This window comes from Aotus nancymaae, unplaced genomic scaffold, assembly GCF_030222135.1.
Source record: "Aotus nancymaae isolate 86718 unplaced genomic scaffold, 86718_ANA_hifiasm-v0.15.2.pri h1tg000018l, whole genome shotgun sequence".
Lineage (NCBI taxonomy): Eukaryota > Metazoa > Chordata > Mammalia > Primates > Aotidae > Aotus > Aotus nancymaae.
The window spans coordinates 18917491-18936071 of record NW_026988430.1 but is presented as its reverse complement, the minus strand read 5'-3'; the positions used below and the strand labels follow the sequence as shown (position 1 = coordinate 18936071).

Genomic DNA, 18581 nt, shown 5'->3' with positions numbered 1-18581 from the left:
AGGAGTATTATGGCAAAGGACTATACCTGAGGTCCTGCTCCCACCCAGAGCTTATGGATGATGTGGAAGATGAGCATCAGGATGGTGAGAGCCTTGGCAGGACAGCCTAGGGGGCAGGAGGGTTGGGAACCAATAGCCTGATGGGTACCCTACCCCGATCCCTGATTCTAGGCTCCGCACACTGGACCTGGGTGATTGAGAACCCCAGAAACACTGAGGTCCACCTGCTGGACCACATAGGAGGCCCCTTTAGGGATCACAAGGCCCCAGAGAGCTCCCTGATGGTGACAGTGACACCACTGCAGCCTGTTGAGGGCACCAGGCCACCATCTCCCTGGGCCTGTCTCTTGGCAAGCTTCCATTTCCCGGCCCTCAATTTTTTCAGGCCGGTACATCAGCAACAGGTGGTAGCAGAGGCCCTGAACAGCATGGAGTCCAAGGCCCACATTGGACAGGAGAGGAACCAGGGAGACTCAGAAGGGGCTGGGACCCCCTCCAGGGTGGCACCACCCACTGGCTCCACGCCTCCTCCTTGATTCCTCTCTGCCATGCCACCCCACTCCAGGTATTTCCCTGTCCTTCAAAGACAGTGAGTCTCAAGTGGTATCCAGCTGGTGTCTGTGGCTGGTGGCCAAGGGTCTGTGCTGGCAGAGCTGAGGGAGTTCAGAGAGGGAGAGTGGAAGCCACCTCAACCCCCCAAGCCAGAACCCCACAGCCTGGCAGACTTACCCTGGGCAGAGGCAAGGGGATGTCTGCACTGGCCAGGGCGGTAGAGGAGCTGAGTGGGGAGGTTCTAGGGGACCCACGGTCACATGGACAAGATCTCATGCCTGCTATGAGAAAGCCATGAACTTAAACTCTTCTCTCCAGATGAAACCCTGGGACTTCGATGGACTCAGGAAGAGGAAACAAAACAATGGAAAGCGAGGCCGGCTAGGGGCGGAGTGGGGGCACCCTTCCCTTCCTGACCACCCTAGGAGTGGACAATAAAAAGCAGAAGAACAGGAGTCTGGGACTGTGAATTGGGTGCCCAGGCTGGGCCTGCTCATTGTTGAGGAGAGGGGAGGGGGAAGGGGAGTTCACACACAGGAGAGATGAATCCGAGGGCAGAGTGAAGAAAGCTGGGAGCGGTCCAGGGTCCTGGACTTCCTCCTCCACAGGAGCCTAGAATCATGAGAAGGCCCAAGCTGCAGCAGGATGACAATGACGGATGCAGTTAATTTAGTGAACCATGAATTTACTGCTATTGTCTTCTTCACTTCGTGCAGCACTGGAGGAAGGGATTATCATTCCCATCTTCCAGGTGAGAAAACTGAGGAATCGGAGAGCTCCTCCAGGGGCACATAACTTCTAAGTGACAGAGTCAGGATTTGAACCTAGATCTGCCAGGCCCCCAAGACTCAACTACGAAGAGAGAAACAGGCTAGGGCCCCCAGGAGGAAGGAGCTGGCAGATCGTCTCTGAGGGCGGGGCTGTGGCTTCTCTGATCTCAGGCCCCCTCCTCCGCCCAGGCCCCGCCCCTGCCCCTCCCAGCACTGCCTGGAAGTGTGGGGTGAGAGCTCCTCCTAGGACACCCCTTTCCCCTTGGGGAAAGAATTGTGCCCCCCAGGCCCTTCCCCGCGGAGGACCCTCTCCTCCTTCCCTACCATCTCCCCTCCTGGGACAGAAAGTGCCTCCACCTGCATCCCCACTTGCCCGGCCTCCAGGGCCTGCTGGCCCCATAGCAGGCAAGCTGAGATGACGGTCAAGCTGGATTTTGAGGAGTGTCTCAAGGACTCCCCGCGTTTCCGGTAAGTGTGACCTGGTCTAGGGGGCCAAGGAGGGGAAGGTCTAACACCCCCAGCACACACACACCTTTCCCCAGGCCAGACCTCCTTTCAGGGAGCAGGCCTCAAAGAGGCAGGAGCGAGCTTGTGGGCCAAAGTGGTACCCCAGCTATCAAAGCAGGGTGCTTCAGTGCTCTCCGCCCCTGCATGCTGCTCCTGGCCTCTGCAGTCTCCCTCACCCTGAGAGCTGGTATGCCCTCCTGCCTCTTACTGGGACCCCTGCCCCTCCCCCAGCACCTGCTCTGGGGCGGTTAGCAACTTCCTGCCCTGGCCACATCCACCCTCCTTCTACCCTTCCTGCTCTGGCCTGGGCGGTGGTAGCTTCTAGACAGAGCAGAAGTGGGCGGGAGGATGAGCCTCTCAGCCCTGCAGCTTTCCCCTCTGCACCCAACACCCTGCGACTCCATCTCCCGTGATGAGGCAGACAGACCAGATGGACCCAGGCTCTGTTCCCATGACCCCCACTCTTTCCCAGAGCCTCTATTGAGCTGGTGGAAGCCGAAGTGTCAGAACTGGAGACCCGTCTGGAAAAGGTGACCCTGAAATGGAGAGGTGACCCGGGAGCAAATTAGGTTGAGAGGGGTGGGGCCAGGGAGAAAGCTGGAGACGAGCATGCGTTCCAGGGATTATTGAATGCTGTGGAGGGCAGATATTTTGGAAACTTCAGAGAAGCATAAAAGGTGATTCTGTAACCTCAAGAAGCTCAAGATCTTGGAAAACAAGACTTATTTTTGGGCTGGGCGTGGTGGCTCATGCCTGTAATCCCAGCACTTTTCGAGGACAAGGCAGATGGATCACCTGAGGTCAGGAGTTTGACACCAACCTGGCCAACAAGGGGAAATCCCATCTCTACTAAAAATGCAAAAATCAGAGGGGCATGGTGGCGCGTGTCTGTAGTCCCAGCTACTCCGGAGGCTGAGGCAGGAGAGTCACTTGAACCCAGGAAGAGGAGGTCGCAGTGAGCCGAGATCCTGCCACTGCCCTGCATCGTGAGTGACAGAGCGAGACTCTGTATCAAAAAAAAAGACTTACTTTTGGACTTCCTTGTTCAGCTCTTGGGCTCCTCCTGCGTTGTGCCAGGCCTTGGGCATTCAGGGAGGGCAAGATCATTTCTGCTCCCATGGAGCTCAAAGGCTGATTGGAATACAAACCAGCAAAACATTTCAGTTCAAAACAGCAGGTCTCCCCTGAACACTATCATACAGCATGTGTTCACAAATTCATGCTCTCTCATTCCCCTTACTTTGCTTTACTTTTCTCTGCAACATTTATCTCTGACACATTATGTATTTGCATGCTATAGATTAGTTCTTTATTGCTGTGTAACAGATGGTCACAAATTTAGTGGGCAACATTGTTTTTATGGGCAACATGGTGAGATTTCATCTCTAGAAATAATATTATTTATTTATTTATTTGAGACAGATTCTTGCTCTGTCACCCAGGCTGGAGTGCAGTGGCAAGATCTCGGCTTACTAGAACCTCTGCCTCCAGGGTTGACACGATTCTCCTCCCTCAGCCTCCCAAGTAGCTGGGATACCTGGCTAATTTTATTTTTTATTTTTAGTAGAGACGGGGGTCTCACCATGTTGGCTAAGCTGGCCTTGAACTCCTGACTTCAAATGATCCACCTGCTTTGGCCTCCCAAAGTGCTGGGATTACAGGCATGAGCCACTGCATCTGGCCTACAAATAATAATTTTAAACAATTGACTAGATGTGGTGGCCACACCTGTGGTCCCAAATGTTTGAACTCCTGGGCTCAAGTGATCCTCCTACCTCAGCCTCCCAAAGTGCTGGAATTACAGGCATGAGCCACCACACCTGGCCTAAACTTTTTATTTTGAGTACATTATTGACTCAGGAGACTAGTAAGGAGAGGTCTCATGTACCCATCAGCTAGCCTCCCCCAGTGGTGACATCTTATACAACACTAGTACATTATTAAAACCAGGAAATTAATATTGTCACATTACAATTAACAATAGAGTCTATAGACCCTACTTCGATTTTACAATTTGCATATACTCTTGTGTGTTCTTTTTTGTTTTGAAACAGAGTCTCACTCTGTTGCCCAGGCTGGAGGGCAGTGGTGCAATCTCGGCTCACTGTAACCTTCATTTCCCGGGTTCAAGTGATTCTCCACCTCAGGCTCACGAGTAGCTGGGATTACAGGTACCCACCACCATGCCCAGCTAATTTTTGTATTTTTAGAGACAGGGTTTTGCCATGTTGGCCAGGATGGTCTCCATCTCTTGACTTCAGGATCCACCCTCCTTGGCTTCCCAAAGTGCTGGGATTACAGGTGTGAGCCACTGCGCTCGGCCTTTTTGTATATAATTCTATGGTACTTTATCACATGTATGGATTCCTTTAAGCATCACCACATTCAACATACAAATGGACATGAGGAATTCCTTTACAGTGATACCCAATACCCTTCCCACACTCTTCTCTCATTCGTGGCAACCACTGATTTGTTCTCCATCTCTCTACTTTTGTCATTTCCAGAATGTTGTATCAATAAAATTATACAGTACGTGACCCTTTGAGATTTGGCTTTTTGGCTTCCACACACACACACACACACACACACACACACACACACTCACACTCAGAATAATGCTCCTGCCGGGTGCGGTGGCTCGTGTGTCATCCCAACTTCTCAGGAGGTCAAGGCAGGAGGGTTGCTTGGGGCCAGAAGCTCAAGACCAGCCTGGGCCACATAGCAAGACCCCTGTCTCTGATTTTTTTTTAGTTAGCCAGGCATGGTAGTGTGTGCCTGTAGTCTCAGCTACTCAGGAAGCAAAGGCTGGAGGATCCCTTGAACCCAGGAGTTGAAGGCTGCAGTTGAGCTATGATTCTACCACTGTACTCCAGCCTGGGCGACAGAAACCTCAACTCTAAAAATAATAGTCAATTTTAAAAAAGATTAATGCTTTTGAAATTTATCCAAATCGTTGCACATATCAACAGTTCATTCCTTTTTATTGCTGAGTACTATTCTATTGTACAGATGTCCCAGTTTGTCACTAGTCCAGTCTTATGAATAAGTTCCTTACTCATCTAAGGGGCAGGGGCTGAGATAGTCAAGGAAATAACTAGACACTCAGTTCCGAGATTCACACAGTGATTTGTGGACATCCTTGTCCCTTGTCACAGACAACCCGTGGTAATGTCTGATGAGATTTGATCTTGGTCAGTTTTCTGAGCATTACTGAATCTGCCATACACCCTCAAGTCAAGCTATATTTCCCTGAAGCCTCCACAAGCCCCAGAAAATGGTTTTCAGTTCGACAGAAGTGCTGACCAACAAAACTGAACGCTTCTATACAGCCTGAGCTTTCTGAGCCCCTGCTGCTCTGGACTTCCACACATGAGCTCGCTGGTGGTCTCCTGTCATCCTGGGCTGAGCTGAGGGCTCCATGGACACTTAATTGCTCCATCCCAGATATGGTGACTCAGGCCAGAGCCAAGTGGCATCACCTCAGAGGCAGTGTAGTTGCAACTCTGCAGGTAACCAGGTCCAGGACTCAGGAGACTGACTCTGGGTTCTGATCACCCAGAGAGACCCTCCTCAGGCAGCCATTCCCTCCAGGTTTACAAGTCTCTTTTTTTTTTCCGAGACAGAGTTTCATGACTGTCGCACAGGTTGGAGCGCCCTGGCGTGAGCTTGGCTCACTGCAACCTTCGCCTCCCGGGTTCAAGCGATTCTCCCACCTTGGCCTGCCAAAATTGACCCACCATGCCTGCCCTCTTTTTTTTTTTTTTGAGACAGAGTTTCGCTCTTGTTCCTCAGGCTGGAGTGCAATGGCACAATCTCAGCTCACTGCAACCTTTGCCTCCTGGGTTCAAGTGATTCTCCTGCCTCAGCCTCCTGAATAGCTGGGATAACAGGCATGTGCCACCACGCCCGGCTACTTGTGTATTTTTAGTAGAGACAGGGTTTCTCCATGTTGGTCAGGCTGGTCTCGAACTCCCAACCTCAGGTGATCCACCCGCCTCAGCCTCCCAAAGTTCTGGGATTAAAGGCATGAGCCACTGTGCCTGGCCTAATTTTGTATTTTTAGTAGAGATGGGGTTTCACTATGTTGGTCAGGCTGGTGTCCAACTCCTGACCTCAGGTGATCCACCCACCTTGGCCTCCCAAAGTGTTGGGATTACAGGTGTGAGCCACTGCGCCTGGCCTATCAAGTCTCTTTGTCAATCAAACGGGCCAGATAGGATGGGCCCCAGGAGCACCCCAACATCTCCTCTTGGCCCTGACCTGTGGCCTGGATGACGGATTAATATTTATGGGGGAATGTGCAGTGAGCACAGAATGGGACAACTCCTAGCCACAAATAATACAGATTTTGGGCCGGGCACAGTGGCTCACGCCTGTATATTATAATCCCAGCACATTGGGAGGCTGAGGCAGGTGGATCACGAGGTCAGGAGTTTGAGACCAGCCTGGCCAACATGGTGAAACTCCATCTCTATTAAAAATACAAAAAAAATTTAGCCAGTCATAGTGGCAAGTACCTGTAATCCCAGCTACTTGGGAGGCTGAGGCAGGAGAATCACTTGAACCTGGGAGGCAGAGGTTGCAGTGAGCCGCTGAGATCGCGCTACTGCACTCTAGCCTGGGTGACAGTGCAAGACTCCCTTTCAAAAATAAAAAATATAATAACATAGGTTATTTTTATTTATTTATTTTTTTGAGACAGAGTCACACTGTCACCCATGCTGAAGTGCAGTGGCGCCATCTTGGATCACTGCAGCCTCGACCTCCTGGGTTCAGGCAGTTCTCCTGCCTTAGCCCCCCAAATAACTGGGATTACAGTCACATGGCACCATCTCAGCTCACTGCAGTCTCAACCTCCCAGGTTCAAGCGGTTCTCCTGCCTTAGTCCCCTAAGTAGCTGGGACTACAGGCATGCACCACCACACCTGGCTAATTTTTGTATTTTTAGTAGAGATGGGTTTCACCATGTCACCCAGGCTGGTCTCGAACTCCCGAACTCAAGTGATTGGCCCACCTCAGCCTCCCAAAGGGCTGGGATTACAGGCATAAGCCACCGCACTGGCCAATCCTGTAGAATTTAATAGCAACCATGTAGAGCATCCAGACGGTGCAGGAGGTTGGACTCTCCAGGGAGCTCTGGATCTAAGCAGGTAGGCAGGGTAGGAAGAGATGTGTGGGAGTGGACAGGGAAAGATGTTTTGGAGGTAAGGCTGACAGAGGTGTTGGCAACAGGCTGAGAGGAATGGGCAGGAATTTGGTTTCAGGCCCAAAGCAGTGGGAGCAAAGCAGCAGCAATGAGAACATACCAGATGTGTGTTAGATACAGGGAGAGCTGGACGAGCCTGGAGGGAAGTGAGGCCAGACAGGAACGGCAAGCACCGCCCTGGGCAAGGGGAAAGGAAGTGGGGCGGGGTGGGGGCATCACCTGGTGTGGGGCTGGTGGCACAACTCCCTGTTACCCTCCTTCTTTCCCAGCTCTTGAAGCTGGGCACCGGTCTCCTGGAAAGTGGGCGCCATTACCTTACTGCTAGCCGTGCCTTCATTGTCGGCATTTGTGACCTGGCCCACCTGGGTCCACCAGAGCCCATGATGGCGGTATGTGGAGGGTCTGCATCTGGGTAGGAGGGGGTCTGGGATGAGGTGATGCTGTGGAAGAGGAGGGCTGGCCTGGGGTATGCAGATTCCAGGCCAGAGCAGGGCTGGACTGCTGTCCTAGACAGCCACAGCAGGCTGAGACTCGAATTGGGAGGGCCCTGCCACCCCACGCTTGGTACTCTTTCTGTGCCTCTTCTTGCCTAGGAGTGTCTGGAGAAATTCACTGTGAGCCTGAACCACAAGCTGGACAGCCATGCGGTAAGTAGGGGAAGGTAGGGATTGCAGGGATGGTGGCCAGGTCGTCTGTGGTCCACCTCAACCTACCAACTTCTCCTTCCCTTAGGAACTTCTAGATGCCATCCAACACACGCTGCAGCAGCAGATCCAGACCCTGGTCAAGGAGTGAGATGGGGCTGGGCGCGGTGGCTCATGCCTGTAATCCCAGCACTTTGGGAAGACAAGGCGGAAGGATTGCTTGAGCCTAGGAGTTTGAGACCAACCTGGCCAACGTGGCGAAACTCTGTCTCCACAAAAAATACAAAAATTAGGCTGGGCACGGTGGCACTTTGGGAGGCCAAAGCGGGTGGATCGCCTGAGGTCAGGAGTTCAAGATTAGCCTGCCCAACATGGCAAAACCCCGGCTCTATTAAAAAATACAGAAAAAAAAGGCTGGGTGTGGTGGTTCACGGCTGTACCCAGCACTTTGGTAGGCCAAGGCGGGTGGATCACAAGGTCAGGAGTTCGAGACCATCCTGGCCAACATGGTGAAACCCTGTCTCTACTAAAAATACAAAAATTAGCTGGGCATGGTGGCATGCTCTTGTAGTCTCAGCTACTCAGGAAGCTGAGGCAGAGAATCGCTTGAGCCGTGGAGATTGCAGTGAGCCGAGATTGCCACTGCACTCCAGCTTGGTGATAGAGCAAGACTCCGTCTCAAAAAAAAAAAAAAAAAAAAAATTAGCTGGGAGTGGTGGCAGGTGCCTGTAATCCTAGCTACTCAGGAGGTTGAGGCAGGAGAATCACTTGAACCCAGGAGGCAGAGGCTGCAGTGAGCTGAGAGGCACCACTGCACTGCAGCCTGGGCAACAGAGCAAGACCCTGTCTCAAAAACAAAAGGGGAGAGGAGATGGGAGGGAAGGGGGCCTTATTTCCCAGAAACCAGCCCTCTGCCCTCTTCCCATGAACACAGGGGCCTCCTCAGTGACAGAGTTGTGGGATTGAGGGTTTCTGATGGTCTGACTTCGATCCCAGGGATCCCCTCGGGTTTCCCATGATGCAGAGACTACCTGAAAGGACATGAGGGCCTTATCCTGGGAATGCTCTGCTGGGGCAGGTGGGTGTCAGCTGCGATTCTGTTATGTCTCCAACCCCAGAGGTCTGCGGGGTTTCCGAGAGGCTCGCCGGGAGTTCTGGCGAGGCACTGAGAGCCTGGAGGCTGCTCTGACTCACAACGCAGAGGTTCCCAGGCGCCGGGCCCAGGAGGCAGAAGAGGCAGGAGCTGCTTTGAGGACGGCTCGAGCTGGATACCGAGGACGGGCACTGGATTATGCCCTGCAGGTGCCTGCCCCAACCTGTCTCTATGGGGTACCAGAGCCTCAGGTGTCACCTGGAGGCTGGGGAGTCCCCAGTGTGCAGTGGGAAGGGTTGCTGTGTTTTCAAGACTGACCTGGGGTCTTTTTGCATCCTCAGATCAATGTGATTGAGGACAAGAGGAAGTTTGACATCATGGAGTTTGTGAGTTGTGGTATGGGTGAGGGCAGGGTGGAGAGGAGCCTGCTGCCAGCACAAGACCAAGGGGAAAGGGGTTCCTCCTCAGCCTGGCCCCCTGCCCACCTTGTCTCCCAGGTGCTGCGTTTGGTGGAGGCCCAGGCTACCCATTTCCAGCAGGGCCATGAGGAGTTGAGCCGGCTGGCCCAGTATCGCAAGGAGCTGGGCGCCCAGGTGGGACCCAGGGCACAGGCAGGTCATGGAGGGAGGTTAGGGAGCTCTGAGACAACTCTTCTAATTGGGGGGCCTTGGACATCTGAGATACCCTTCCTGTGCCCAGTTGCACCAGCTGGTCTTGAATTCAGCACGAGAGAAGAGGGACATGGAGCAGAGACACGTGCTGCTGAAACAGAAGGTGAGGGGCCAGGTGTGGTGGCTCATGACCGTCATCCCAACATGTTGGGAGGCTGAGGTGGAAGGATCGCTTGAGGCCTGGAGTTCAAGATTAGTCTACACAACGTAGTGAGACTCCATCTCTACAGAAAATTTTAAAATTAGCTGGTGTGGTGGCATACACCTGTAGTTCTAGCTACTTGGGAGGCTGAGGTGGGAGGACTGCTTGAGCCCAAGAGTTCAAGACTGCAGTGAGCTATGATCACACCACTGCACTTAAGCCTGGGTGAAAGAGCAAGACCCTGTCTCTAAAAATAAATTTTAGAAGATATTTAAAGCCCGGGCACGGTGGTTCACGCCTGTAATCCCAGTACTTTGGGAAGCCAAGGCGGGCAGATTGGCTCAGGTCAGGAGTTCGAGACCAGTCTGGCCAACATGGTGAAACTCCGCCTCTACTAAAAATACAAAAAAAAAAAAATGGCTGGGCGTGGTGATGGGCACCTGTAATCCCAGTTACTTGGGAGGCTGAGGCAGGGAAACTGCTTGAGCCAGGGAGGTGGAGGTTGCAGTGAGCCAAGATCGCGCCACTGCACTCCAGCATGGGTGACAGACCAAGACACCATCTAAAAAAAATTTTTTTTTCAAAAAGCAGAAAGTGAGGGCTGGGGCTGATGCTGGGGCTGTGGGCAGGAGGCAGACGCCTGTGGCCTTCGTCTCTGCCCACCTCAGTTGCCCTTTGATCCTCTTGTGCCTCCAGGAGCTGGGTGGGGAGGAGCCAGAACCAGGCTTAAGAGAGGGGCCTGGGGGCCTGGTGATGGAAGGACATCTCTTCAAACGGGCCAGCAACGCATTTAAGACCTGGAGCAGGTAAGGAGAGGATACCCTGATCAGCCCACCCCACCCAATTATGTATTTTGAGTGGTAATAGTATGCTAAGGACTGCAAGGAAAAACAGATGAACCCCCTGCCTTTGTAGAGTTTACATTCCATCAGCGAAGACAGACGATAAACCTAGTAAGTAAATTACGTACTATGCTAGAAAGTGATGGTGCTATAGGAGAAAGGTAATGAAGCAAGGGATGTGGAGAGCTGGATAGGGGTTGCAATTCTAAATAGCTGGGCAGGGTGGGCTTCATGAGAAGGTAACTTTTGAACAAAGACTTGAAGAATATCTTGGGGAAAAAAGTTCTAGACAGAGGCCAGGCGTTGTGGCTCATGCCTGTAATCCCAGCACTCTGGGAGGCTGAGGCAGGCGGATCACCTGAGGTTGAGAGTTTGAGACCAGCCTGACCAACATGGAGAAACCCCATCTCTACTAGAAATACAAAATTAGCCGGGAGTGGTGGTGCATGCCTGTAATCCCAGCTACTCAGGAGGCTGAGGCAGCAGGAGAATCACTTGAACCCAGGAGGCAGAGGTTATGGTGAGCTGAGATCGTGCCATTCTACTCCAGACTGGGCAACAAGAGCAAAACTCTGTCTCAAAAAATAAAAAAAAGAAGAAAAGGTTTTAGACAGAATGAAGAGCCAGTACCAAGCCCCTGAGCTAGCTGGGGTGTTAGAAGAGCAGGGAGGAGGCCGTGGGTCTGGACAGAGTGACGGAGGAGGAAGTGGTATGAGATGAAATTGGAGCTAATGGGGGCGTGAGTCATTATAGGGCCCTATGGTTTTTGTAGGGATTTGGGGTCTCCTCTGAGGGCCATTGGGAGCTGCTACAGGGTTTGGAACAGGATAGCGACATGCTCTGACTTGACTCCTTCCCCTTCCAGGGCCACTGCCAGCCCATGTGGGGTCTCTGTGCAAATTAGAAAATGGAGCCACTTCCCCAAGATACTTTTTTTTAGTTTTTTGTTTTTTTTGAGATGGAGTGTCACTCTGTTGCCCAGCCTGGAGTGCAGTGGGGCAATCTCATCTTACTACAACCTCCACCCCGTGAGCTCAAGTGATCCTTCCTCCTCAGCTTCCTAAGTAGCTGCGACCACAGGTGTGTGCCACTATGCCTGGCTAATTTTTGTATTTTTGGTAGAGACAGAGTTTCACCATGTTGTCCAGGCTGGTCTCGAACTCCTGATCTCAAGCAACCTGCCTGCCTGCCTCAGCCTCCCAAAGTGCTGGGATTACCAGCCCCCAAGATACTTTCTTTTTTTTTGAGATGAAGTCTCACTCTGTCACCGAGGCTGGGGTGCAGTGGCACGATCTTTGCTTACTGCAACCTCTGCCTCCTGGTGATTCAAGCGATTCTCCTGCCTCAGTCTCTCAAGCAGATGGAATTACAGGCACCTGCCACCACACCCAGCTAATTTTTTTTTTTTTTTATTAGAGATGGTGTTTCACCATGTTGGTCAGGCTGGTCTCAAACTCCTGACCTCAAGTAATCAACCCACCTCAGCCTCCCAAAATGCTGGGATTACAGGCGCGGTGAGCCACCTCGCCTGGCCTGATACTTTCATTTGTCAAAAATTTTAGCAATCATGGCAAGTAACACTGGTGTCTAGAGAAAGAAAAATTAATTTTTACAGTATTTAAAATTTGTATTTATTTATTTTGAGATGGAGTCTCGCTCTGTTGCCCAGACTGGAAACTGCAGTGGCACAATCTCAGCTCGCTGCAACCTCTGCCTCCTGGGAATCAAGAGATTCTCCTGTCTCAGCTGGGTGCGTTGCCTCACGCCTGTAATCCCAGCACTTTGGGAGGCTGAGGTAGGCAGATCATGAGGTCAGGAATTCGAGACCAGCCTGGCCAGCATGGTGAAACCCTGTCTACTAAAAGTACAAAAATTAGCTGGGAGTGGTGGCACATGCCTGTAATCCTAGCTATTCAGGAGTCTGAGGCAGTAAAATTGTTTGAATCCGGGAGTTGGAGGTTGCAGTGAGCTGAGATGGAGCCACTGCCCTCCAGCCTGGGTGACAGAGCAAGACTCTGTCTCAGAAAAAAAAAAAAAAAGAGAGAGATTCTCCTGTCTCAGCTTCCCGAGTAGCTGGGATTACAGACTCCCACCACCACACCCAGCTAATTTTCATATTTTTAGTAGAGATGGAGTTTCACCATACTGGTCAGACTGGTCTTGAACTCCTGACCTCAGGTGATCCACCCCCCCCTCAGCTTTCCAAAGTGTCAGGATTACAGGTGTGAGCCCAGCCTAAAAAGTATTTTTTTTTAATTGTAGCAATAGACGTTTTATTAGAAAAAGAAATTTACTGCCATCTGCTGGAAAGTTGTCTTCATAACTATGTCAAATCTGCATTGTCCAGAATATGAATAGTACCCTTTAGACGTTCCAATTTGCGCAACTGTCCACCCTTCTCTAGAATGTCTCATGGAACGGTCAGTCCAGGTGTCTCTTCTCTCAGTAAGATCCTCATGGGCAAAGAGCACAGCCTCTCTTCCATCCCTCATCCTAAAGCTGCCCATGTCTGTAATGATTTCCATGTCCTACAGACGCTGGTTCACCATTCAGAGCAACCAACTGGTTTACCAGAAGAAGTACAAGGTGAGTAGGCCTGGGTCCTGGGTGCCTGGGCCCCAGGGAGACTCAGCCTTTGCCTGCGGCTGGACATCCACCCCCTTCTCACCTTGTCCTACCAGGACCCTGTGACTGTGGTGGTGGACGACCTTCGTCTCTGCACAGTCAAACTCTGCCCTGACTCAGAAAGGCGGTTCTGCTTTGAGGTGGTGTCCACCAGCAAGTGAGTGCAATCCCCAGGGGTGATACTCTAATATATCTAAATAGTTACCAATCTGAAAGGCAGGGCCCACCACAATGGAGGCCCCCTATGCAGCTCCAGACCTTAACCCTTTGGTGGCTAGATTGGGGGGCCATTGTGGGAGAGGGTACAGGGTGATGGGGGATATTTAAGAGAATATTACCAACTGGTACAGAGTCCTTTTCTTTTCTTTTTTTTTTTTTGAGACAGAGTCTCACTCTGTCGCCCAAACTGAAGTGCAGTGGCGCGATCTCGGCTCACTGCAACCTCCGCCCTCCACCCCCCAGGTTCAAGCAATTCTCCTGCCTCAGCCTCCCGAGTAGCTGGGATTACAGGTGCCTGCCACCGCACCTGGCTAATTTTTGTATTTTTAGTAGAGATGGGGTTTCACCATGTTGGCCAGGCTGGTCTTAAACTCTTGACCTCGTGATCTACCCCGCTCAGCCTCCCAAAGTGCTGGGATTACAGGTGTGAGCCACCGTGCTTGGCTAGAAGTCCTTTTTTTTTTTTTTGAGACAAAGTCTTGCTCTGTCACCCAGGCTGGAGTGTGCAATGGTGTGATCTTGGCTCACTGCAACCTCCACCTCCCAGGTTCAAGCAATTCTCCTGTCTCGCCTCCCGAGCAGCTGGGACTACAGACACACAAGACAACACCCAGCTAACTTTTTGTATTTTTTTTAGTAGAGATGGGTTTTCACCATATTGGCCAGGCTGGTCTTGAACTCCTGACCTTGTGATCCACCTGCCTCAGCCTCCCCAAATTCTGGAATTACAGGCGTGAGCCACCGCACCTGGCTAGAAGTCTTTCAATATAACTGGGACTGGTTGAATACTGGCTCAATGTGAGCCTGCTCATCCTGCCACTTTGCTTCCCAGCCTCAGACCCCACTACTCTCTCCCTCACCCTCCTACCTAGGTCCTGCTTCCTCCAGGCTGACTCAGAGCGCCTCCTGCAGCTGTGGGTCAGTGCTGTGCAGAGCAGCATTGCTTCCGCCTTCAGTCAGGCTCACCTTGATGACAGCCCCAGGGGTCTGGGCCAGGTACCTTAACCTGGGGGTGGGAGTGCAGAGCCAGGCTGCCTGTGGGGATGGGGCACCCCTTACCCTAGACCTCTCGGCCACCCTTTCTCCCCCTCTCCCCCAGGGCTCGGGACACCTGGCCATAGGCTCTGCTGCCACCTTGGGCTCTGGTGGAATGGCCAGGGGAAGGGAGCCTGGGGGAGTCGGGCACGTGGCAGCCCAGGTACAGAGTGTGGATGGCAATGCCCAGTGCTGCGACTGCCGGGAGCCAGCCCCGGAGTGGGCCAGCATCAACCTTGGTGTCACCCTCTGCATTGAGTGTTCCGGCATCCACAGGTCACTCCCTAAGCCCAAGCATGAGCCCTGCTCCTTCAGGCTGCAGTGCAGCTCCCAATATAGAGCTCATCACACAGGCCCCTCTTTCCTTCCCTGTCCTGGTTTCCTCTCTTAGCTTCTGGCTTTGTCATTGGGCACTGGGCCTGGGCCCAAGCCTGTAGGGTGCCAGTTGGACCCAGGTGGGCCTAGCCCCTCTGTATCCTAGTCTGGCCAGAATTGGGGTACACCCAGTTTGTTGGCTTGGTTGGGAGAAATGTGGAGTCAAGGTTGCTGAGGGTGGGGAAGCCAATGAAGCCCAGATAGAGAAGAGGTCATGAGGCCGTAGGAAGTCTCTAGAGCCCTCACCCCCCACCTCAGTGTGGTGGAAGGAGGGAAGGGGGGTGACATGGGAGAGACTGTCCAGGCTAAAGTGTCACTAGGAACGGAGGTGGCTAGAGCAATGAGGGCCTTGAAATGAAACCTAAGGAAGAAGGAATGGTGACCGGGCAGGGTCCTCTGGGGCCAGGTGGAGGCTACATGGTGGCTACATGGCCGCAGCTGCCCTGCCTCCTGGCTAGCACCTCTGCATGGGCTTCCCTGCCGGCCTTGCCTCCCAGTGTCTTCAGGAGCAGCGTAGCTCCCCAGGCCACTCCCCATACAGGGCCTGACCCTCCCCTCTGGCCCTCCAGGAGTCTTGGTGTTCACTTCTCCAAAGTCCGGTCTCTGACCCTCGACTCATGGGAGCCAGAACTAGTAAAGGTAATTTGGGGTATTGTGAAGACTGGGGGCAAGAACGTGGGGGGCAAGGACATGGGGGCACAGGGGCCTGAGCCCTGAGGAGACAGATACTCACCGTCACCCTACCTGTCTCTGACTCTGTCTGGGCCTCCCGAAGCTCATGTGCGAGCTGGGAAATGTCGTCGTCAACCAGATCTATGAGGCCCGTGTGGAGGCCATGGCAGTGAAGAAACCAGGGCCCAGCTGCTCCCGGTGAGCTTGGGGTTCAGCCTCCTAGGGGAATGGGGGGAACCTGGAGCAAGAAGTGGTAAGACTGACTGCTTCTCCCCTCCCACAGACAGGAGAAAGAGGCCTGGATTCAAGCTAAATACGTGGAGAAGAAGTTCCTGACCAAGCTGCCTGAGATTCGAGGGCGAAGAGGTGGCCGGGGGCCCCCAAGGGGGCAGCCTCCTGTGCCCCCGAAGCCTTCCATCAGACCTCGGCCAGGAAGCTTGAGATCCAAGCCAGGTATAGGGCTGGTTGGGCATTCATTGAACATCTGCTATGTGCTCGGCCCTGTGCCAGGTTCCATAGGGAGGCACAGAGGGTAAGGCCCAGGCCTTCCCCTGGAGCATGTTGGCGGGAGCAGACTGCAGTTTCAGGGGTTATGGTGGAGTGTCACATGAAGAATGGGAAGGAGTGTGGGGCTGGGCGTAGGCAGGGAGGATAAGGGGTGTCAGCAGCATGAGAAAAGGAGAGGGAGTCGGGGTGGGTTTGGCTGGAGTGGCAGGGGTTGAGAGCTGAGGCCGAGTGTCAAGGAGTCTGCTCACCTGTGTCATCCGGTGGTTGGACCGGATGGGGTGATGATGCCGTCTCTCCCCACGCCCTAGGGGCTCCTACACGTACATAGTCGCACGTACACATACCCACGCCTGCATCACTCTACTCCTCCACAGTCCCAAGCCTCCCCACAATTCAGAAGAGACCTGTCCCATTATGGCATTGGGGCACTGTGCTAAGGGTTTTCTTCCCAGACCTGGAGCTGCTTCCCCCTAACAGAACCAAATCCCCCAAACAGAGCCCCCGTCTGAGGACCTGGGAAACCTGCACCCTGGTGCCCTGCTGTTTCGAGCATCTGGGCATCCTCCATCTCTTCCCACCATGGCCGATGCCCTTGCCCATGGAGCTGATGTCAACTGGGTCAATGGAGGCCAAGAGAATGCCACGCCACTGATCCAGGCCACAGCTGCTGTGAGAGCCCTGCCAACCTCTCCACCCCACCCTAGAGCTCTGACACCTATTCCTGACTCTGGGCCCTGCCCTTACCTCCTCTTCCTGACACCTGTTCCCTAGGGCCCCTACCCATAGGGAGAGAGAAGCAATAGAGACTGGTTGCTAAGAGTGTGTGATTTGGAGGCAGAGAACCCAAGTTTGAATCCAGGCTCTCACCCCTCACAGGAGACTTTTAACAAGTTATTAACCTCTGTCTCATCTGTAAAATAGGGATAACAGCCAGGCAGGGTGGCTCACACCTGTAATCCCAGCACTTTGGGAGGCTGAGGCTGGCGGATCACCTGAGGTTGGGAGTTCGAGACCAGCCTGACCAACATGGAGAAACCCTGTCTCTACTAAAAATATAAAATTAGCCAGGGGTGGTGGCACATGCCTGTAATCCCGGTGAGCTACTCGGGTGGCTGAGGCAGTAGAATCACTTGAACCCAGGAGGTGGAGGTTGCAGTGAGCCAAAATTGCATCATTGCACTCCAGCCTGGGCAGCAAGAATGGAACTCCATCTCAAAAAAAAAAAGGGGGGATAACATACCTCATAAGCTTGTACTACAGATTTATATGTAAATACATGCAAAGAGCTAGAGCCAAGCCTGATAGCTGTAACCCCTTCCATGCTCCTGATGAACACACCCCACCCTTCCATTCTCTGAACTGGCCCTACCCTAAGACATCTTGAACTCTACCACTGAGGATGCCACCCTCAACCCCCTTCTCGACTTCTCCATACAGAATTCTCTTCTGGCCTGTGAGTTTCTCCTCCAGAACGGGGCTAACGTGAACCAAGCAGACAGTGCCGGCCGGGGCCCGCTGCACCATGCAACCATCCTTGGCCACACGGGGTAGGGATGACGGCCATGGGGAGGACGGGTGGGAGGAGTTGGGTGGCCGGCTGACCCTGGCTCTTCTCTCCAGGCTCGCCTGCCTGTTCCTGAAACGGGGGGCTGATCTGGGGGCTCGAGACTCTGAAGGCAGGGACCCTCTGACCATCGCCATGGAAACAGCTAATGCTGACATCGTCACCCTGTGAGAATGCCTGAAGGGGTGGGGCTGGTGCCGGGATCCCCCCCAACGTTCGGTGGGGCCTGGGGAAGGGCCGGGCCAGCGCCGGGAGCAGGCGCGAGGAAGTCTGCTCCAAGTGTGCATTGGGACATGGAGTAGAAGGCAGGCGGGCAGGCGGGGTGCAAGGATGCTCAGCTCACCCTGAGAGGCGTCATTCGCGCATCAACATTGCTGTCAGGCATCTTTTTAGCCCTAGACCCCCGGTGGGCAGATGAACGAAACGCGACCCAGCTGGAAGATTGGGAACTTGGGTGGGGAGATGAGGACAGTGTCGTTCATTTCTTAATTCCCTCCCGTTCAGGCTACGACTGGCAAAAATGAGGGAGGCTGAAGCGGCCCAGGGCCAGGCAGGTAAAGAATCCACCCATCCCACCCCCCAGGCACAGCACCTGAACTCTGCGCTTCTGGTCCACGGTGACGTCCCCCCCTAGCGCCCGACTGCATTCATTCCGTTATTTAATAAATGCGTACTGGGTGCATCCGACGTGCCAGGCCCTCGAATAGGGCAAAGCATAGGCACTGCGCGGCGCGCACGTTCCCACCCACTCTCGGAGCGCGAGGTCCCCAGGCGGGCCCAGGGCCCCGCCATCCTGCCCTTCTGCACTAGGGTCCAGACGCCTCCCCGCCTTCCCTCCCTCCCCCAGGAGATGAGACGTATCTAGACATCTTCCGAGACTTCTCCCTCATGGCGTCAGACGACCCGGAGAAGCTGAGCCGGCGCAGTCACGACCTCCACACACTGTGACCCCAGGCCTTCGCGACCGGCGCCTCCCTCCCCTCCCTTCCCCGCCACCGGGCCCTCCGCCATTAAAGCCACTGTGCTTCGCTCTTCCCTTCTGGCTCACTTCTTGGGCGCCACCTTCGGGCCCGCAGGGTGTTGGGCGCTGCGGCTCCCGGGGGGCGGGGAGCGGCTGGGGCGTTGCGAGCTCGAGTCCAGCAAGGGGCGACGCC

The 18581-nt window shown here is 53.7% G+C and overlaps 1 protein-coding gene across 2 annotated transcripts; it reads left to right on the top strand.

Annotated features, from left to right (window-relative positions):
• Positions 1-1531: 1531 nt before the first annotated feature.
• On the top strand, positions 1532-18462 carry ACAP1 (ArfGAP with coiled-coil, ankyrin repeat and PH domains 1). Of its 2 annotated transcripts, XM_012457464.3 has the most exons (22): positions 1532-1790; positions 2302-2359; positions 7308-7427; positions 7632-7685; positions 7771-7829; positions 8801-8984; positions 9117-9161; positions 9273-9368; positions 9475-9549; positions 10285-10394; positions 12965-13016; positions 13112-13212; positions 14147-14270; positions 14374-14585; positions 15254-15323; positions 15460-15554; positions 15640-15809; positions 16360-16532; positions 17301-17410; positions 17484-17594; positions 17932-17981; positions 18275-18462. In XM_012457464.3, exons 1-22 carry the CDS (start codon positions 1738-1740, stop codon positions 18373-18375), a joined length of 2223 nt encoding a protein of 740 aa, XP_012312887.2. In that variant the 5' UTR covers positions 1532-1737; the 3' UTR covers positions 18376-18462. The 2 variants fall into 2 exon arrangements, with proteins under 2 accessions (XP_012312887.2, XP_012312888.2); XM_012457465.3 differs by lacking the exon at positions 2302-2359 and having other exon boundaries at positions 1734-1790.
• The last annotated feature ends 119 nt before the right edge of the window (positions 18463-18581 follow it).